The 22,813-nt window shown below is 46.0% G+C and overlaps 1 protein-coding gene across 1 annotated transcript; it reads right to left on the minus strand.

The window, feature by feature from the left end:
- Nucleotides 1–250: 250 nt before the first annotated feature.
- LOC123055312 (PH, RCC1 and FYVE domains-containing protein 1) lies at nt 251–6,780 on the minus strand. The gene is made up of 9 exons (XM_044479311.1): nt 6,357–6,780; nt 5,250–5,336; nt 4,882–4,971; nt 4,717–4,803; nt 4,504–4,629; nt 1,747–3,753; nt 1,511–1,657; nt 858–1,378; nt 251–766 (listed from the first exon to the last, which is right to left on the minus strand). Exons 1-9 carry the CDS (start codon nt 6,384–6,386, stop codon nt 649–651), a joined length of 3,213 nt encoding a protein of 1,070 aa, XP_044335246.1. The 5' UTR covers nt 6,387–6,780; the 3' UTR covers nt 251–648.
- Between the last annotated feature and the right edge of the window lie 16,033 nt (nt 6,781–22,813).

A 22,813-nucleotide genomic window follows, 5' to 3' on the forward strand; every position in this document is an offset into this window, starting at 1 on the left:
CAAAGAACTTGAAGAGCAGACCATGAAAGGAATGAACAGATGAATAAAGCAGCATGATAAACCAACCAAAGAGTCGTCATCCGCATCCAGTTACCCAACAAAAAATACCTTGCTGTCACCAAAGCCTCTGCAAATATAAGCTGCTTCATTCGTATCTTTGATGCAACACGTACTCAAACAAGGAAAAGTTGATTCTCCAAACTTAGCAGATCATATCTAGACTGACTATTACTACATCAACAACACGTACTCAAACAACGAATTCCACGACGATGCGCGGTTACAGGGCTCACATTCGGTTGAGAACACCAAGTTGGGAGAGCTTTGGCTCATCCCTTTAATCTCAAGGAATATACATACAGGCTAGATAGCAGTATCATAGTCATAACTCGCTACTCACAAGAGCAAAGGCGCCACATACCATTGCTCCTGCCATGCCATGTGCCAACCGCAGCATGGATCATGCTCCTTCTATACAACACCAGTGCAGAGTCCAGACAGATACAATGCGCGCCGTGCCAACGAATGGCCTCAAGGAGCCGTGCACGTATGACCGATCGCTCAGACACGACGCAAGAACTCAGCATGCTTGCTGCACTGGCTTATGTTCGCCGCCGGTCTCAACATCTAGCAAAACATGGGTGCACACTATGATGTCAACACTGAAGAGATCCGGTCGGTTCTCCGCAAGTTGTACTTGTCGTACACCTTTTCATGGTTGTCGCTCCACCAAGACTCCGCTTGATGCTCCGCGAATCTTCTCCGGCTGCCAGAAAAAAAAAGCACTTACTGGTCAGGTTACTCATGACAAGTTACAAGCCAAAGAATGCTCCACATCAGAACATGGAAATGCCTACCTGAACCGCACCCTTTTTAGCTCTTTGGTTCCATCATGAAGAGTTACCAGTGTCAGGTACACCCCGGGTTCAAACTGTTCTATCCACTCGGACTCAACCTGGTTACTGGGTGAACCGGAGCCCCTCGTGTTCCAGTCTTGCAGGTTTATCTGGAACCTTTCCGCTTCCCGGCGGTCAAAATCCTCTGATCTCGGACGATACCCCGACATCGCACTGTTCGTCCTCTGGTGCGTGGCTGGAAAATCTCTGCTTTTGTTGAAGTTTTCAAACATGTTCTCGTGTGGAGCCACCGTGTTATCACCGGGTTTACCTATTTGATGGGCTTGGGGAGGGAGCCCGTTAGACCAAGAAGATGTGACAGAAGTAGGTGTCTGAGAATAATGAATGGATACTGGCTCATATCTCTTCTGGCCTTCTCTCCCCATTTCAGGAGAAACTACACCACCAGCAGGTAGATATGGGACCCGTGGCGGCTTCACGTCAGAGTCTCCTGCAGGAAGCCTCTCAGCCATTTCTTTTACCTGTTGATTATTACATTGTACGATTTTAACAGGTGCAAGTCAAAGAAGAAACAAAACTCGCACAAGAACAGATGCATCCAGTACCAATTTCAGCATTAATAAGATTGTGCAAAATTACAGTTGAAATATCACCTGTGCCGTCAGTGATTTTATAACCTCTTTTGCGGCCTTTGATTTGGACGCCTCTTCAGCAGCAAGGGCTGCGGCTTCACTGGCTTTTGCCTCCGACTTCTTCAACTCCGCGTCTTGCAGTTCACGTTGCTGTCTCAAGCTATTGACCTGATCCACAGACAAGCATAAGGACACCTCTGTTTTTTCCTGTTCTTTGTAGTTGTTACGAAAAAATAAAAGAACAGAACCAGGCATACCTCTTCTTTTAGTTTTTGAACCTCTTGCTTCAAAAGTTCGTTCGCATCTCTGAAACTCTCAAGGCTTTCTGAAGACACGGAGCTCGGAGAACTTAGGTACGGCATTCTTAAAAATTGTGAAGTATATCTGGGGTCATTCGGGTATCCGTTTGTTACTGTAAAACCTGTAGTGTGCAGGTCACCTGATCCGATGAACGGAACATCGTTCATCTGCAAAATTGCAGGGAACTGCGGCGAATGGTCAGACCTTTTTGCTTGCTTTGCTGCCTTCACGTCCAAGCTCTTAATCATATCCGAACTGGTAGATGATGCAACTCTGTTTGCCTTTGTGTCCATTCTCTCAGCCTTGGTATCACCTGGTACGCGAGGTATATTGCTCCTGTTATAGCTGACACCAGAATCCATGACTTTACTTAGCTTCATATGACATGAATCGCACACACGGTATGGCTTTCCAGGATTAGGAGACAAAGCCGCTCTTAGGGCCTTCTTTGAACTGCATGAATGACAGTGTACCAGGCCACAATGGTAACAGTTGTGTCGCTTTCGAGTGAAACCGAATGGCTGTCTGCATGCTGAGCACTGAGACTGCTCCATCCCGGACACCCATTTATGCTGACAAATTGCAGCTGTGAAGCTTGATCCGCAAGCAATGCGCTTCACGGACCTATCCCTTAAAGCCTCCACAAGTGTAGGTACCTTCCGGTCTGCAATATCACCGTGACCCAGTCTTCCATTTGCACCCTTGCCCCATGTGTAAACTTCACCGGCATTTGTCAAGACTGCAACATGGTAAGATCCACAAGCAACCTCCACAACACCACCGCCGCCGACCTTATCTTCAACTAGGCGTGCATACCTTCCATCGTTATTGGGATTTCCAAGTTGTCCATACACAGAGCTCCCGACGGTAAACATATGCCCTGAAGTTGTCAACCCAATCGTAAGAGTATGGCCACATGCCGACTTATGGAAGTTGTAGTCTATCAGTGAAGACACACAAGTTGGTTTGAGTTTTGAAGCCCTGTCACCATGCCCAAGCCGATATTTGTCTCCATCTCCCCATGTAAATAGCTTTCCAGATGAGGCATTTGACTGTGTCATGATAATCTCAACAACAGCAGCACTATGCCACACCCCACATGAAACAGAAATCGTCCTCAAGCCCTTCAAAGATTCCACCTCCTTCGGATACGAGATTGTTTCTCGATTCCCATGACCTAAGGCGCCAAATGTGCCATCTCCAAATGTGTACAACAGTCCAGAAGTAGTTATCAAAGCGGTATGCCATGTTCCGCAAGAGACAGTCGACACCTGAAGGCCTTCCAGAGGACCTGAAACCCTTTTGGGTATCCAGTGACTCACGGTACTACCATGACCAAGGAGTCCGGCATTGTGGGTACCATCTCCCCAGGTGTAAAGATCACCTGTTGCTGTAACAGCACAAGTATGGAACTCGCCACAAGCCATTATTTCAACGTTGCAAGTTGACAATGACTCGAGTAGACGTGGTTGAAAAATGCTTGTACCAGCCCCGTGACCAAGCCGCCCACTGCATTCTTCTCCCCATGTAAACACCTCTGCCTGTCTTGTGATAAGTGCAGCATGCTTCACACCACAAGCCACAGAACTGACATCAAGCATTACATTTGACTCTAGGGGCTTTGGTACAAGGATATCAGTGGTTGCACCAGGGGAGAGTGTGTTTCCATCAGACCCTGATACTGAAGCGGTGTCGCACATGACTTCTCCCCAGACATAAACATCCCCAAACGATTCAGAATCCTCGCCGCCAGAACCATGGCTGGATGTGCTGAGAGCACTGGAGACACTGACTCGAATGTCTGATGAAGATACACTTTTCACTTGCATATCTGACACATCTGTCCTTTCTGAATATGCATATTCTCCAGAAGAACGGTCCTTGGAATTTGCTGAGCTCAACTTGTTCTCAAGGGAATCAGTGGTAAATGTAGAGCTACTGCTTAGGCTACTTTCTCTGCCACACTGAAACAGAACATAGTAGAAAGTTCAGAAGGCTAGCATATCATATTGTAAAGGTCTGGTTCATCTATTTTCTACAGGACTAGCAACTGGACAACGCATTTGAAAGCAGATAAAGAATGAGTTCACAGTTTTGCATATCACAGGAGAGCAATTTAGACATAAGTACAACTATGCTACTGGCAGCCAAAAGAGCATCAAACAAAAAGTGGCAATAGAACAAACAAGCAACATTGGCAGAATCATCAGAATTGTGCTGTTGCTGTTATGAGGTACTCCCTCTGGACAATAGTCAACATAAATGTACTAGAGATAAATGTACATCAGGGAGTACTTTTAGACGTTATGCTAATTCTCCCATGAGTTGGTCGCGAGATCTTATGGGTTTCACCTCTAGCCTACCCCAACTTGTTTGGGACTAAAGGCTTTGTTGTTGTTGTTGTTGTTGTTGTTGCTAATTCTCCCATGTCAAACTGCATATTAGTATATGAACTGCGTGTGGGAAATTGTAGATAATAGTCAACATAAATATACTAGAGATAAAAGGTTGACCAATAGTCAATCATGGAAAAGGAACTATTTATAACAGAACTGAATCTGATGCAAAACAAAATCTGGTAATTTTGAAAAGATAGCAGCACCTCAAATGATATGAAATCATCACTCAAGCAATGGTAATTGATATATAGAGTGCTTAGGAATGAAATAAAAGAACATGCATAAAAGTCAGCTATGTTAAAGCATAGAACTTACATCAAAAGAAAGGGCACTACTGCGCATTTCGTCCGTGTGTTGGGGTTGGGATCTGTGCTTGCCTGGAGATACCAATGCACTGAGGCATGTAAACCACACCTGTGTTTCAACCTTATCCTTGCAGATCTAGGAAACAAGATCAAAATTAGTTTGGTGATATTTATTCAGAAGTGGAAGAGAAAGAGTCGGTCAGACTGGTTTTCATCATAATACCAGATCGAGTGATCGCTTGCCATCTTTATATATGAGAGAGAAGGATAAATGGTCCTTCTCAGGGAGCAGAAAACGTTGGAAAACCAGCTGAAAAGAACAACAGATGTTGAGAAAGCAAAAAGACTTTGAAAGTAAACTATGACCGTATTGTTCAGAATGTCTTACAGTTCTTTGTCCTGAGAGAACTCTGGACACAGAAGCTAGTTTTAAACTTTTCTCTTGGTTGCTTGAGACCCAAATAAGAGTCGATTCATCCTGTGGAGCATAGAGAAGGAATCATTGAAGTGCAAATAACAACCATGAACTCTAGAATTTATGTCTTTCCGTTCTTGCGATGCAAATTTTCTAATGGTAATCATTTTTCAGACATTTGTGCCCTAGGGCCATGAACCATAACATGAAACGAAGGCCATCGAAAAATCACAAAAAAAATCTAGTTCAGGCCATAAAATTCAAAAGTCATTCATGAAAATCAAATTTGCCAGGCAGAGAAAGAGAGGGAGGGAGGGCAGCATCTGTAGAGATGAACTTACAGTTGACAGTCTGAAGGGAGTAAACTTTGGCTTCCCTTTGCGGCCATACTTAAGCAGCTGGGTGCCTTTCTTTAAAGCGATAAGCGCCTACCAGATTGACAAGGATGAACAACAGAATTGTTAGGTACAGTAATTGGTGCATAGCAATAGCATAGCATAGGTAAAACATTAAAAAGGAAAAAAGATCACTGAGACTTCAGAAAATTTGCTAGAGATGAATACTTGGCAGTCCAAAGTTTGACAGGACCAATGCAATGGGAAAGTTCCATGTGTCCTTTCGTCCATTTCCCCGGGAACAAAACTAACAAATGGAAAATTCTTGTCTGTAGCTCTGTTTTATTCACTGTATTTTTATATCTTGGTTGTCACATGGGGAATCACTGCTACAGATAAAGACAATGTATAGCATGCTTTGCCACCCTCATGATTCATGAACCCAGTTACTGAGAATATATGTATGTGCAGAAGGGGAGGTAAAAATAGCAAGAATGTTTTCGTGACCAACAGAGGTGTGGAACACAAGCAGCCTACTATTAACAGTGGTAAGGTAACATTGGTGTTAACAGACCAGATAGCAAGCAGTCCTGCTCTGCTCCTAACTGGAGTAGTACTAACAGAAACAGAGAGCAACATTGACATAGTATTAATTATTAAAAGTTTTTCAGCATACAGCATCTCACAAAGATGAACAGATGATGGAATAGTACATCTAAGCCCTGAACCAAGTAGCCACACAAAGCCTGGATGTTCAACTACTTGATCTGGTTTCCGATTTTTAACCCTGGCTGAAGGAACTAGGGCGGTGTTCATGTTCAGAGAGGAGATTATTAGAAGGGGGCACCCCCGGGGTGCTGCCTGAAAATGCAATGGCAGAGAAAAAATTACAGCCACCCACGGCGTCATCGTTGGTATCGAACTAGTAGTACTGTTCCGGTGGGGGCTGGCATTTCCACCAACAAAATCCCAGCAATGGAGCTCGCTCCTCCCCACCCTCCGACCGACGTTGGCAGTAACTTTGCAGGTAAGCGGAAGCGTAGCACATAAAAGGGGCAGAAGTGGGGGAGGAGGAGGAGGAGGAGGAGGAGGAGGGGAGGGCGGCGGACGTACCTTGTCGATGTCGACGACGGGATCTGCCATTCGACGGGCCGGCGGCGTCGGATAGTCATGGGGCTTCTCCGGCTGCGCGTCGGGCTCTCATGGGGTCCTTCCTCCTCGGTCGGTTCCCGCCGGCGGAGGGGCGCAATGGGGGTAGGTAGGCGGCGGCGGCGACAGGGGGGAGGGGGAGGTGTTGGTGGTGGTGGAGGAGGAGTGGTGGGGGGTCCGTCGTGCGGGGAGGGAAGGGAGCCCGGGCGCTTAAAGAAATGGGCTTTGACGCCAGCCAAGCCAAGCCACCTCGGCCTCGCCAATGGCAACCGAGGAGAGGACCGGGGAGGCGGGGAGGGTGGTGGTGGTGGAGTTACCGGAGCGGAGACGACTCACTGGACTGGGGGCCGAGCGGAAGGGGGAGAGGGGGAGGATGATTTGAGACTTTTCACCAAAGCGAAAGGGGAGAAAGAAAAGGTAAAAACCGCCAAGAGGCTGGAATGAGGGGGTGTGATTGCCTTGATTGATTGCACAATCATCAAGGCACGCGTACGTACGCACGCACCAATTCGTATACCAGCAACGTACACCACCATTTTATTGCCAGCCCAAGCACGTCCAATTCTAGCACTGACTTCAAATTGAAAGACTACTTTGAATCTAAAACGTGCTAGTCGTCACTAGATGGTCTATGGATCTATATGTAATTTCTTTATTATTTTCAGTGCTCGTTGTGCTGCCATGGTCGAAGATGAATAGATCGAAAGTTCTCTCGAAAAAAGAATGTGCTAGTATGGAGTGGCGGAGCTTGAGCATAATCCAAGACGGGGCCATTAGCTGAAGGGAGGCAAATTAATAAGGAAGGAGGGGCTAATCTCTAGTTTAAACATTAGTTAGGCCTAAAATAAGGAAGAAGTGTGCAAATCTGACCCTTATATATCCGTGGACATGTCCAGACGCATCTGCGGACAACGCCAACTTGCCTCTCATTTGTCCATGTTTGCAGCCGCCCTCCTTGGATCAGAAACGTCTAAATCCATGCAATATCATATAATACAGATCAAAACTCAACGTAGATAAAATTAAACACATAGCATTGTTACGGTCGGGCATGGCAAGTTCACCATACAACCAGAGCAAGCAAGTTCAAAACATTAATAACTCGGGACTACGATGGACACGATACGAGTAGATAGCGAAAAGTTCTACCAATACCCAATTCTGAGCCCGGGCTCCAGGTGAATAGTAAAATCGTTAAAAATGCCGAATTTCAAACTTTCTCACATGCCCGATATTTTCTTCTTTGCTGAGAGCTTCTCGAATGTCAAAACCTCACCAAATTATCACGCACTCAGACATCTTTCACCACAAAAAAAATCATTTTTTTATATTATTTTGCTATATTTAACGTACTTACTGTTCATGCCAGAATACATATTTATAGAGTTGGCATGAGATGATGGCTCGGAGCTGGAAGAGCCCGCCGGTGTTTAACTAGTGTCAATCGATGAACAAGATACAACAAGACCCCACTGTTTCATTAGCGGGTGGGTGCTCTCTTGAGAGGCAGAGCACGCGCGTAGAGGAGACGACGTGGAGGGAGCGTTTGGTTGGTTCTCTCCACGGCTCCGGCTATGTCCGGTGGTGGGGTGGGGTAAAGGAATTTCTTTCTGTACACTGTGGAGGCTTTGCCTTCTCCTTTTGGTTTGGCCTGGCCCCTCGCATCGCATCGCATGCACCTCTACTGCTACTGTTGCGGTGGGGTCGTGTCCGGTGCATTTCTGGGATGCGGGGCGCCCAACACGTGGACGCATCCCGGCCGCATTCTGTCCGCGTACTTTTTCTTTACAAGCCCTTAAACTTTTTTTCATCATTCATTATTGGTACATGGGAATACATCACCAAATTTTGACTAGAAAAGCAAGACCAAAGAAAACAAGAACCACAAGAATACATTTTAGAAGATATCCAACTTCCATAACTTGTTCTGTAAGTTGGATTAGTGTCTTCTCGATGCATTCATTGTTGATCTGCGGAGGAGCCGCCTCCATCTTGCGTGTTTCTTTCTTTTTCGAGTCTAAAAAAGTAGGGGTTGCTTCCTCGTATCTAGTCTCGTATCTAGCCTCTAATCTAGCAACAAATGCACTTGTCTCATCTACAGCCTCTATACTAGCTAAAAGTGCACGAACATCTACTAAATTGCGCTCTATCAATATATCGATGTACTCTTCTTCCCAATACCAAAACTTGCATCCATTCTACACAACAAAATTTGAAGTTAGCACAACTAGTCAAATCTAGAGTACAAACCGAAGCTAAAAAGAGCACATACCCCATCGTTTAAGCACTTGATGAACACCCATCCGGGATGTTCCGGCGTTGTAGACACGCGGCGCACGACCTTCTTTGGGCAGTGGTCACACTTAATGAGCGGCAACGGTGCGCCGACGAGCTTTTGGGCTAGCACCGAGCCCGGCCGACCACCATTCGTGTATCTGCCGGCGGACCACCGACGGTGTAGATCCGAGCGGCTAGAGGAGGAGCAACTGCCTGCATGTGGCCTTGCGGCCCTGCCAGGGCCTTCCGGCCCGGTGCCTGGCCAGTCCATGGCGCGACGCGGCCTCCCACAGCCGGGTGAGCTCAAGACCGACCGGATCCGCCCCAAATCCGGCCGGCGGGTGCGCAAATCAGGTGGACGTGGTTGGGTAGCTCGGGGGCGCCGAGGGGAAGGGGCTGGGCGAGCGCGCGTCCGACCTGCACAGCTACAATGGCAGCGGTGGCGGCAGCGGCGAGGGAAGAGTGGAGAAGAATGGAGGGCGTGCGGCCGGAGGAAGGGAGGGGGCGGATAGAAAAAGGCGCCCATGTGCCACCGACATGCGGGCCAGGGGAGGACACGCGTAGACGGCCCGCGCGTCCGCGTGTTGTCCGTTTCACCTCAAAAGCGGCACAAACTTGAATCGGGGATGAGTCGAAAGCGAACAGAAAACGCACAAAAGTCCGTTTACGCCCGCGCGCTGGGCCGTCTGATTCGTCTATTTTACCTTAAATTGGCCCGCGCGGATAGGATGTGGTCGTGCGGTGGAGTTGGCCTTACCATCCGTGCCCGTGATCGAGCATGGGAAAGGAAGATGCGTCCACATCGACCGGCATGCTGCCTCGCCACGACTGACATCCGTGTCCACGGATCATCCAGCACTTGCTCGCTCTCGCTCGGTTTCCCACGCAAATTGATAAAAGGAACATGGTCCGCGTGCGTATCGAATCCCTGCCTCCCGCCCCACCCAACCCAACCCCTCGCCTACGCCCAGTCCAGGTATGCCGCGTGGTCCAAGCAGCTCTCACGGTCGCGTTCCCTGTATCAACCGATTTTTGGGTACGTACTGCACGTATGGTTTTTTAGGGATGCTGTACGTATGTTCACCAACCCTTTTGGATGGTTTCGTGTTTTGGTGTCACGTCACCTCGCACGCATCTACTATCTATCTATCTGCTACCCATATAAAAGAAAGAGAGTAGGCAGATTTAAATAATCATAAAATCCATCAGCTATATCTAAAGGCTGAAGGAAATATGCCCTAGAGGCAATAATAAAGTTGTATTTATATTTTTCTTATATCATGATAAATGTTTATTATTCATGCTAGAATTATATTAACCGGAAACTTAGTACATGTGTGAATACATATACAAACAGTGTCCCTAGTATGCCTCTACTTGACTAGCTCGTTGAATCAAAGATGGGTAAGTTTCCTATCCATAGACATGAGTTTTTATTTGATTAACGGGATCACATCATTAGAGAATGATGTGATTGACTTGACTCATTCCGTTAGCTTAGCATACGATCGTTTAGTATATTGCTATTGCTTTCTTCATGACTTATATATGTTCCGATAACTATGAGATTATGCAACTACCGAATACCGGAGGACCACTTTGTGTGCTATCAAACGTCACAACGTAACTGGGTGATTATAAAGGTGCTCTACAGGTATCTCCGATGGTACTTGTTGAGTTGGCATAGATCAAGATTAGGATTTCTCACTCCGATTGTCGGAGAGGTATCTCTGGGCCCTCTCGGTAATGCACATCACTATAAGCCTTGCAAGCATTGTGACTAATGAGTTAGTTACGGGATGTGCATTACGGAATGAGTAAAGAGACTTGCCGGTAACGAGATTGAACTAGGTATTGAGATACCGACGATCGAATCTCGGGCAAATAACATACCGATAACGAAGGGAACAACGTATGTTGTTATGCGGTTTGACCGATAAAGATCTTCGTAGAACATATAGGAGCCAATATGAGCATCCAGGTTCCGCTATTGGTTATTGACCGGAAACGAGTCTCGGTCATGTCTACATAGTTCTCGAACCCGTAGGGTCCGCACGCTTAACGTTCGGTGACGATCGGTAATATGAGTTTATGTGTTTTGATGTACCGAAGGTAGTTCGGAGTCCCCGATATGATCACGGACATGACGAGGAGTCTCAAAATGGTCGAGACATAAAGATTGATATATTGGAAGCCTATATTTGAACATCGGAATAGTTCCGGGTGAAATCGGGATTTTACCGGAGTGTCGGGGGGGGGGGGGGTTACCGGAACCCCCCGAGGGTTAATGGGCCTTGTTGGGCCCTAGTGGAGAGAGAGAGGGGCCGGCCAGGGCAGGCCGCGCGCCCCCTCCCCTTGAGTCCGAATAGGACAAGGAAGGGGGGGCGTCCCCCTGCCTTTCCCCTCTCCCACTCCTTCCTTCCCCCTCTGTAACACCCCGGATGTAACTTTCCATATTTGTAACTCCAACTCTTGCCATTTTCGGCTATGTGTTATGATATTCCCTCCGTGGTCGGGTTTTGTTTTTCGTTTTGCTTTTTGTTCATGTCATGCATCTCATATCATGTCATCATGTGCATCGCTTTTGCATACGTGTTCGTCTCATGCATCCGAGCATTTTCCCCGTTGTCCGTTTTGCAATCCGGCACTCCCACATGCACCGGCGCACCCCTCTTGTTTCCTTTCGTGAGCGGGTGTTAAATGTTCTCGGAATGGACCGAGGTTTGCCAAGTGGCCTTGGTATACCACCGGTAGACCACCTGTCAAGTTTCGTTCCATTTGGAGGTCGTTTGATGCTCCAACGGTTAACCGGGTAACCGCAAAGTCCTTTTGTGTGTTGCAGCAAAAACCCCCCTCCAAACAGCCCAAAACCTATCTAAGTCACTTCCATGCTCTAGGTCGTTCGATCACCATCGTGTGGGCGAAAACCGTGCTCCATTTGGAGTCTCCTAGCTCCCTCTACCTATAAAAACACCTCTCCCTCCGAAATTCGCGGTGCAACCCTAGTCCCCTTCCCCTCTCCGCAGCCGGACGCGTCCGCCGCCGCCGGACGAACCCGCCGCCGCGCCCGGCCTCTCCCGCGCTGCCACGTGGCAGTCGGCGCCGCCGCCGCCCGCGGCCCGCTCGGCCCGCGCGGAGCCCCCGCGAGCCCGCCTCCTCCGCCCCGCGCCCGAGCCCGCGCCTCGCCGCGCCGCCTTCCCCGCCGGCCAATGCCCGCGCCACCCTCTTCCTCGTCGCCGGCCACCGCCTCCGCCGCCCGACGCCGGCGCCTCCCCGCGCCCTCTCCGGCCGGCCCCGTCTCCCCCGAGCACTCCGGCCGCCATCTCCCTCCTCTCCACGCCGGCCACCGTCCCTGCTCCGGCGAGCTCCGGCGAACCCTAGCCCGAGCCCCGATCCAGATCCACTGCGCTAGGTTGACTTCTTCCCTCCCCCGAATTTCTCTTAGTCCCAGATATTTTACATTATATGCTCATGTTCTTTGCTTCATAACTCTCTGCATACTGCTCCGTTTCGTGCGTGTAATATATCGAAATGTTCGCCTCGAGATGCTCTTCATTTTGTTTCATTATGTCATATTCATTTGAGTCTATCTTGATGCCCAAATCTCTGGTGCAAGAGTGCTATATGCTGTTAACTGCTGTCACTTATCAGAACTTGAGGATTTGTTATTTTTGTTGCAATTGATGTGTGCATCTTATGGGTAGGATCTCTACATGTGTTTTGACGTATGCCATGCCATATTTACAGAGGTGTATGCCATGTATTTTTGTGATCTCTGTGATTACTAGCACAAGCATGCAAACTAGGCTTCGTGGTATTTCTGATTTCAGGGACTTAGTAATTTCACTAAGTCTGTGACTGCTGTTATTTTGTTTCTACGTATCCATGTGGCTACAGAGAGATCTATGCTTATTTTGAGTATGTTCATTAAGGATGTTTTGTGGATATAGTTGTGCTCTATCCATCCATGCCCCTATTTGCAATTATGGAGTGCCATAGCATGTCTTAATCTTGCTCTTATTTTGCTATAAAATATTTCTGGCAGATTGTTAACATGATATTCAATTTTGCTAAGGTTGTTGTAGATGTTTCTTACATGCTATGATCTTGCTCTTGACATGGTTAGCTTCATGAACATGCCATCTTGCTGTAGATATGCTTTTTTGTCCTGCTTTTCTTTGTGATGAGTGCATCAAGCTCACCAAGATGCCTTCATAATACTGTTTCTGCCATGCTCTGTTTTCTGCTAAGTCTGAAACCTGTTAACGAAACTTGATATGTTTACATGGGTGCCATCATATCTTCTAGTCCTTTCTGACTCATGGTCAGTAAGGGACTTTTTTTCTATGCATTTAGTAAATTCATGACATGCCTTGTTTTGCCATCTTAAGTTCCTGTAGCATGTTGATTGCGTGCTTTGAACATTGCTACCTGATGTTGTTTCTGCCATGTCCAGTAATTTCACTAAGTCTGTGATCCTGATATCTTTTGCACTTTTGTCATGCTTGTTTGAACCTTCTGTGTTGTGATCTAGCCGTAGCTCAGTGTTCATCTTTTGTTAAGCATCTCCTTTAGATTACTGCCATATGCTTTGTTGCTATGTTGGGGTGCGGTAGCATAGTTACTTGATGTATTCTAAGTGCTATCATGCTGTTAATCGCAGAATCGTGTCATTCTTGTTTTGCTTGCCATTTGCAAACCGTGCATCCGTTTCCGGTGATCTTTATATCGATTTCGACCGAAATCATCTCATCTTTCCAATGGCATGCTTGGTTTGCCAAGTTACTGCCTTGTTCATCATTTTTTCTCCAGAGCACGCATACGCATCGCATATCATATCTCGCATATCATACATGTTTTGCATCATGTTGCTTGTGCATTTCCCGTGATTGATTGTGGTTCCGTTTCTTGTGTTCTTGTTTTGGGTAGAGCCGGGAGACGAGTTCGTGAACGAGGAACCTGTTGAGTACGCTTACGAGGATCAAGCTTTCGATAACTCTGAGAACCTTGCAGGCAAGATGACCATACCCTCGAAATCACTTCTATCTTTGCTTTGCTAGTTGTTCGTTCCATTGCCATGCTGCGCTACCTACCACTTGCTATATCATGCCTCCCATATTTTCCATGTCAAGCCTCTAACCATCCTTTCCTAGCAAACCGTTGTTTGGCTAAGTTACCGCTTTTGCTCAGCCCTTCTTATAGCGTTGCTAGTTGCAGGTGAAGTTGAAGTTGGTTCCATGTTGGAACATGGTTATTTTGGAATATCACAATATCTCTTATTTAATTAATGCATCTATATATTTGGTAAAGAATGGAAGGCTCGGCCTTATGCCTGGTGTTTTGTTCCACTCTTGCCGCCCTAGTTTCCGTCATACCGGTATTATGTTCCTTGAGTTTGCGTTCCTTACGTGGTTGGGTGATTTATGGGACCCCCTTGACAGTTCGCCTTGAATAAAACTCCTCCAGCAAGGCCCAACTTTGGTTTTACCATTTTGCCACCTAAGCCTTTTTCCCTCGGGTTTCGCGAGCCCGAGGGTCATCTTTATTTAAACCCCCGGACCAGTGCTCCTTCGAGTGCTGGCCCAAACCGAGCGATGTCCGGCGTCCCCTGGGCAACCAGGGTCTATGCCAACCCGACGTCTGGCTCATCCGGTGTGCCCTGAGAACGAGATATGTGCAGCTCCTATCGGGATTTGTCGGCACATTCGGGCGGTTTTGCTGGTCTTGTTTTACCATTGTCGAAATGTCTTGTAAACCGGGATTCCGAGACTGATCGGGTCTTCCTAGGAGAAGGTTTATCCTTCGTTGACCGTGAGAGCTTATAATGGGCTAAGTTGCGACACCCCAGCAGGGTGTTATCTTTCGAAAGCCGTGCCCGCGGTTATGAGGCAGATGAGAATTTGTTAATGTCCGGTTGTAGAGAACTTGTCACTTGACCCAATTAAAATACATCAACCGTGTGTGTAGCCGTGATGGTCTCTTCTCGGCGGAGTCCGGGAAGTGAACATGGTTTGAGTTATGCATGAACGTAAGTAGTTTCAGGATCACTTCTTGATCACTTCTAGCTTCGTGACCGTTGCGTTGCATCTCTTCTCGCTCTCATTTGCGTATGTTAGCCACTATACATGCTTAGTGTCTGCTACAGCTCCACCTCATTACACCATCCTTTCCTACAAGCTTAAATAGTCTTGTTCTTGCGGGTGTGAGATTGCTGAGTCCTCGTGACTCACAGATTCTACCAAAACAGTTGCAGGTGCCGACGATGCCAGTGCAGATGACGCAACAGAGCTCAAGTGGGAGTTCGATGAGGAACGTGGTCGTTACTATATTTCGTTTCCTGATGATCAGTAGTGGAGCCCAGTTGGGACGATCGGGGATCTAGCATTTGGGGTTATCTTATTTTCATTTGGATTTTGACTGTAGTCGGTCTATGTGTGGATTTTGGACGATGTATGAATTATATTTATGTATTGTGTGAAGTGGCGATTGTAAGCCAACTCTCCTTATCCCATTCTTGTTCATTACATGGGATTGTGTGAAGATAACCCTTCTTGCGACAATACCACAATGCGGTTATGCCTCTAAGTCGTGCCTCGACACGTGGGAGATATAGCCGCATCGTGGGCGTTACACCCTCCTAGTGGGACTAGGAAAGGGGAGTCCTACTCCCACTAGGAGGAGGACTCCTCCTCCTAGTGCGCCCTCCTAGGGCCGGCCGGCCTCCCCCCTTGCTCCTTTATATATGGGGGCAGGGGGACACCCCAAGACACACAAGTTGATCAGTTGATCTTTTAGCTGTGTGTGGTGCCCCCCTCCACCATAATCCACCTCGGTCATATCGTAGCGGTGCTTAGGCGAAGCCTTGCGTCGGTAGCATCATCATCACCGTCATCACGCCATCGTGCTGACGGAACTCTCCCTCGAAGCTCTGCTGGATCGGAGTTCGTGGGACGTCATCGAGCTGAACGTGTGCTGAACTCAGAGGTGTCGTGTGTTCGGTACTTGGATCCGTCGGATCGTGAAGACGTACGACTACATCAACCACGTTGTCATAACGCTTCCGCTTTCGGTCTACGAGGGTACGTGGACAACACTCTCCTCTCTCGTTGCTATGCATCACCATGATCTTGCGTGTGCGTAGGATTTTTTTTGAAATTACTACGTTCCCCAACAGTGGCATCCGAGCCAGGTTTATGCGTAGATGTTATATGCATGAGTAGAACACAAGTGAGTTGTGGGCGATACAAGTCATACTGCTTACCAGCATGTCACACTTTGATTCGGCGGTATTGTTGGACGAAGCGGCCCGGACCGACATTACGTGTACGCTTACGCGAGCCTGGTTCTACCGACGTGCTTAGCACACAGGTGGCTGGCGGGTGTCAGTTTCTTCAACTTTAGTTGAATCGAGTGTGGCTAAGCCCGGTCCTTGTGAAGGTTAAAACAACACATACTTGACAAAATATCGTTGTGGTTTTGATGTGTAGGTAAGAACGGTTCTTGCTCAGCCCGTAGCAGCCACGTAAAACTTGCAACAACAAAGTAGAGGACGTCTAACTTGTTTTTGCAGGACATGTTGTGATGTGATTTGGTCAAGACATGATGCTAAATTTTATTGTATGAGATGATCATGTTTTGTAACCGAGTTATCGGCAACTGGCAGGAGCCATATGGTTGTCGCTTTATTGTATGAAATGCAATCGCCATGTAATTGCTTTACTTATCACTAAGCGGTAGCGATAGTCGTAGAAGCAATAGTTGGCGAGACGACAACGATGCTATGATGGAGATCAAGGTGTCGCGCCGGTGACAATGGTGATCATGACGGTGCTTTGGAGATGGAGATCAAAGGCACAAGATGATGATGGCCATATCATATCACTTATATTGATTGCATGTGATGTTTATCTTTTATGCATCTTATTTTGCTTAGATCGACGGTAGCATTATAAGATGATCTCTCACTAAATTTTCAAGGTATAAGTGTTCTCCTTGAGTATGCACCGTTGCGAAAGTTCGTCGTGCCGAGACACCACGTGATAATCGGGTGTGATAAGCTCTACGTTCACATACAACGGGTACAAGCCAGTTTTACACACGCAGAATACTCGGGTTAAACTTGACGAGCCTAGCATATACAGATATGGCCTCGGAACACTGAGACCGAAAGGTCGAGCGTGAATCATATAGTAGATACGATCAACATAGTGATGTTCACCATTGAAAACTACTCCATCTCACGTGATGATCGGACATGGTTTAGTTGATATGGATCACGTGATCACTTAGATGATTAGAGGGATGTCTATCTAAGTAGGAGTTCTTAAGTAATATGATCAATTGAACTTTAATTTATCATGAACTTAGTACCTGATAGTATTTTGCATGTCTATGTTGTTGTAGATAGATGGCCCGTGCTGTTGTTCCGTTGAATTTTAATGCGTTCCTTAAGAAAGCAAAGTTGAAAGATGATGGTAGCAATTACACGGACTGGGTCCGTAACTTGAGGATTATCCTCATTACTGCACAGAAGAATTACGTCCTGGAAGCACCGCTAGGTGCCAGGCCTGCTGTAGATGCTGCCGACGACATTAAGAACGTCTGGCAGAGCAAAGCTGATGACTACTCGATAGTTCAGTGTGCCATGCTTTACGGCTTAGAACCGGGACTTCAACAACGTTTTGAACGTCATGGAGCATATCAGATGTTCCAGGAGTTGAAGTTAATATTTCAAGCAAATGCCCGGATTGAGAGATATGAAGTCTCCAATAAGTTCTACAACTGCAAGATGGAGGAGAATAGTTCTGTGAGTGATCATATACTCAAAATGTTTGGGTATAACAATCACTTGATTCAACTTGGAGTTAATCTTCCGGATGATAGTGTCATTGACAGAATTCTTCAATCACTGCCACCAAGCTACAAGAGCTTCGTGATGAACTATAACATGCAAGGGATGGATAAGACAATTCCCGAGCTCTTCGCAATGCTAAAGGCTGCGGAGGTAGAAATCAAGAAGGAGCATCAAGTGTTGATGGTCAACAAGACCACCAGTTTCAAGAAAAAGGGTAAAGGGAAGAAGAAGGGGAACTTCAAGAAAGAACGGCAAACAAGTTGCTGCTCAGGAGAAGAAACCTAAGTCTAGACCTAAGCCTGAGACTGAGTGCTTCTACTGCAAAGGGACTGGTCACTGGAAGCGGAACTGGCCCAAGTATTTGGCGGATAAGAAGGATGGCAAGGTGAACAAAGGTATATGTGATATACATGTTATTGATGTGTACCTTACTAATGCTGGCAGAGGAGCCAGAAATAGTGAGGAAATAGTGAGGATGAAGAGGTGAATGGTGTTGATTGTCGAACTGAAAGCTTGATTTGTTCAGGTGGAGGGTGGCTTTGTGAAGGATGGGGAGGTGGGAGAAGAAGAACTCTGAAGGTAAACAATCTAACACTGCTGCTCACAACCTAAGGCTTGTTTATTTCTGCACTGAACTGAAGCTTGTGTTTATAAGTGTAGCTTGTGTTATACTCTTTACTGAACGCTCTGTGCCACGATCCCATGAGTAACAAGTTTGATTCTTAATCCTATTTGTAATTATACTTTGACTGTACTGAAGCTTGTGTCTGATTGTAGGCATATGGTACTGAACTATAGTACTGAACTGCACTATAGTAACAAGAGTAGCTGGTTTTAATGCTTGTTGCTGCTGCAAAACTACCCTTCAAGATGAAATTAGTTTGTTGGTGTTTACTCTCTACTAAAGAGTTATTAGTAAAGCTGTCGTTGGTGGTTCAATTCTGAATATATACTGATATATGAATTCTGAATATTACTTTGTTCTAAAGAGATGTGTACTGAACTGAAGATTGTAGGCATTGATATATACTTTGTCTTTGCCTTTGTGCTCTGCTCGAACCTGGCCAATTTGGTTGAATTGTCTCTGGGGCCTGTACGTGGGCGTGTGATCCAAGTAGGGCTAAACGTGTTGATGCTACTGATCTCTCGGCTGTACCACTATGCATTGCCGTTGCTTAGGCAGCATGCTACAGGCACATCACAACAACTTGAAATTTGAGCCGCGTTGTAGTTGTGTTGTGGCTGCTGTTTATATGCTGCATCCTTTTGTTATGAGTATCAAAACCAATCAACAGATGTGTGAAACTGTTTATTCGGTAGCTTCTCGTAGAGCGAGGGGAATTGTCCAGATCCACACAGGCAAATCAGAGTGCCTCTCTGCTAGAATATGTCTGTTGCTAAACGAGTTGGCACAAGTGTTCAAAGCCAATGTTTCTTGGGGTAGTAATGCAGAACATATAAAAAAGGCATCTACCCTGCACCCAGATTCATGCGAGAGATTTCTAATAAGGGCAGTAATGTAGTGTGATTCAGTAAAACCAGTAAATAAAAAGCACTGGGGTTTCTGGACTTATCGTGCATATACAACATATTTCTGGACTTATCGAGCTATTGTAATATGAATGTATATTAGGACTGTATTGAACCCTTCCATGTTTCTGGACTCATGAAAATAAACTACATGCGATATACTCAAATAACACTCGGGTTTGGGACTATTTTATGGTGTTGTGGATATACTTTGTGATTTAAAGTTATTAATCTATTGTCTGGTGTCATATCATGGTCTAATATTTTTTTGTTTGACTCTTTCTCCATTGCCAGGAAAGCGGTGAGTAGATGTCGATGATGTCTACTTGCTTGGCTGCTATGGTGATGCATGCACCGGTGAAGCACGCACACATGCAAGGCTGGCCCCATGTCTTCCTTGGCTGCGAACATCATCTACAGGTACAGCATTGTCCCACATCTCTGTGTTGTTTTGCTCATTCTTCTCCTTGCATCCGAGAAAATTGGCGCTTAATCTGCTATTGATTACAGTCTTTGTTCATTAATACCAAGTCTAAATTGTTCCTTTCATTTTTCTGTTACTCAGGCTAGCAGTATGACCGGATGCGAGGACCTGCTCACTGATCAGGACAATCTATGAGCTCCCAGCGCCTCTGATACAAGGTGCGTTAGGGCCAACCTCTTCCGGAAGAAGGCCACACTCGTAGCCCCTCAGGATCAAAATTGGTATCCCTTCCTGCCTCTCCTTTTGGATTCACATGATTTTGCCTCATGGATTGATGGATGTGTCTGTAATTGTAAAGTCTGGTCCTCGTTTACTTTCTATAATTTATTGCATGATGAGGCTATGTCAAGTGTCTAAATTTTGAATGCATGCGCTAAGGCATTTTTGAGCACTTCGCGTTGATTGGGCGTTTAGCTCCTGTAATGTTCTTGAAGTTCATTGTTATATACTTCTTGTTGTAGGATGGCAAGTTGTCGCAGCTGGAGCAAGTCTCCTGTTATATACTTCTTGTTGTAGGATGGCAAGTTGTAGGATGTGCCATAATTGTCTTATTGCATATTCCCTCTGTTCCTTCTATATTCCTGTGTAAGGAAATGTATTCCTGAGATGATTTGTTATGTAAACCTGATGTGATGCGTTGGATGATTTGAATTTCATATGGAGTTTTCCTGATTTGAATATGAAATGATATTGGATGTACGTGTGTGTAACTGGGCTAGAGGCTGGTCCAAAAGGCCGAGATCTAATACCGGACAAATAATTGGGCTGAAGAAGGCCACAGCCCACCAAGCACGGGACTGTTTAAAAAATGAAACAAAATAAAATCTCAGAAAATAAAAAAGGAAATACATTGCAAAAAGGATGAGGCCCAAAAAAATGGAAGAAGCTCATGAAAGTTGAATTGTTGGGTCAGGCCCATGTAGCTATTCAAAGCATAGGAAAAAAACAACAAATGGGCTGAATTGTTGGGCTCGGCCCATGTAAAACACCTAATCGGACCGGGCTGAATCTTATCAATGACCTTTTCTATTGGTCGCAATTGTGCCACGTCGGATCCGACGTGGCCTGGGCAGAGAGCTAGCGACCAAAACAGAAGGTCATGGAATCAACGACCTTTTGTTTTGGTCGTGGAATTCCACGACCTTCTCACAGAGAAGGTCGTTAATTTCAGTTTACGACTGCCAGCTTTTGACCATCTGGTTTTTGGTCAAAAAAAGGTCGCAAATGAAAATCAATGACCTTTCAGTGACCAATAATGAGGGTCGCAAGTTGACATATTTCTTGTAGTGCCTCCCCGCAGTCGTCGCCGCTGCGCCAGCGCCGCCTCTCCCTCACCGACCTGTCTTTCCCCGGTGCTTTCTCTCTAGCACGATGATAACCCACAAGTATAGGGAATCACAACAGTTTTCGAGGGTATAGTATCCAACCCAAATTTATAGATTCGATACAAGGGAAGCCAAAGAATATTTGTAAGTATTAGAAGTTGAGTTGTTAATTCAACCACACCTAGAGATTAATTATCTGCAGCAAAGTGATCAGTAGCAAAGTAGTATGATAGTTTGGATAATAGTAGCAGCAGCAATAGTAAATGTAACAGTGATAGCAGTAATTTCATAGCAAGTGCAACAGTAACGATAGCAGTGGTAACTTAGCAAGAACAATATAAGAGAAATTCGTAGGCATTGGATCGATGATTTGTTGGATGATATTCATCATGTGACAGTCATAACCTAGGGCGATACGACACTAGCTCCAGTTTATAAATATAATGTAGGCATTTATTCCGTAAATAGCCATACATGCTTATGGAAAGAACTTGCATGACATCTTTTGTCCTACCCTCCCGTAGCAACAGGGTCCAATTGGAAACTATGGGATATTAATGCCTCCTTTTAATAGAGAACCGGAGCAAAGCATTAACACACGATGAATACATGAACTCCTCAAACTACGGTCATCACCGGGAGTGGTCCCGACTATTGTCACTCCGGGGTTGCCGGATCATAACACGTAGTAGGTGACTATAACTTGCAAGATCGGATCTAGAATATGGATATAATGGTGATAATATAAACGGTTCAGATCTGAAATCATGGCACCCAGGCCCAAAGTGACAAGCATTAAGCATGGGAAAGTCATAGCAACATCAATCTCAGAACATAGTGGATACTAGGGATCAGGCCCTAACAAACTAACTCGATTACATGATGAATCTCATCCAACTCCTCACCGACCAGCGAGCCTAGGAAGGAATTACTCACTCCTGGTGGGGAGCATCATGGAATTGGCGATGGAGAAGGGTTGGTGATGACGAAGATCGAAGATCCCCCTCTCCGGAGCCCCAAACGGACTCCAGATCTGGCCTCCCGTTGAAGAACAGGAGGTGACGGCGGCTCCGTCTCGTGGAACGCGATAATTCTTTCTCCCTGATTTTTTTCTGGAAAAGTAGGATTTTATAGCGTCGGTTTCAGACACCCTTCTCCACACATGCTTTTATCATGAGCTATCTAAGTGATTTACTATTGACTTTCAAGCCAGCAAGCAGAACACTACAGACGGCTCAGCCTAGACGGACTACCTGGTTACCACCACAAGAAGCCCATGACAAACTTAACGTTGACGCGGCGGTCCCCAGGGCAGGAGGCTACGACGCCGTGGGAGCGATCTGCAGGGATCTTTCAGGCGTTTTTCAGGGTGCATCAGCCGTCGTTTTCAGAAACATTGACCAGCCCGAAGTGTTGGAAAGTTTAGCAATACGAGAAGCACTAGCCTTAGCAGATGATCTCTACGTTCAAAAAATCCGCGTCGCCTCCGATTGCAAGTCACCTGTTGAAGATATACATCGAGGAACATCGTCGGCTTATGGAGCAGTGGTGCAGGGATCAAGGAGCACTCTAGTAATTTTATTTCTTGTTTTATTAGTCATGAGTTTAGAACCTCGAATGTCGGGGCCCACAAACTAGCAAAGCATGCCTTAACTCTTGGCACCGGTCGCCATGTCTGGTTAGGCCACCCTGGAGATCTTTCCTTTGTCCCTGTAAATGTGACGTTTTAATAAAAAGCTTTGCGAGTTTGCCTAAAAAAATTAATAAAAAATTGCCAAGGACTAATTTAAAAAAACATGTTGGTCTAAATAAATGAAAATTTCAAGGTACCTACAACATGGCAGGTTTTTTATTTAAAAAAATCAGTCTCTAAAGCACATGGCAACTTTTGGGGTTTGTAACGGGACAAGGCTAAAAAGGGGATTTTTTTTATTCTTTCTCTTTTCGGCCA

The sequence above is a fragment of the Triticum aestivum genome, chromosome 2D, assembly GCF_018294505.1.
Source record: "Triticum aestivum cultivar Chinese Spring chromosome 2D, IWGSC CS RefSeq v2.1, whole genome shotgun sequence".
Taxonomy (NCBI): domain Eukaryota; kingdom Viridiplantae; phylum Streptophyta; class Magnoliopsida; order Poales; family Poaceae; genus Triticum; species Triticum aestivum.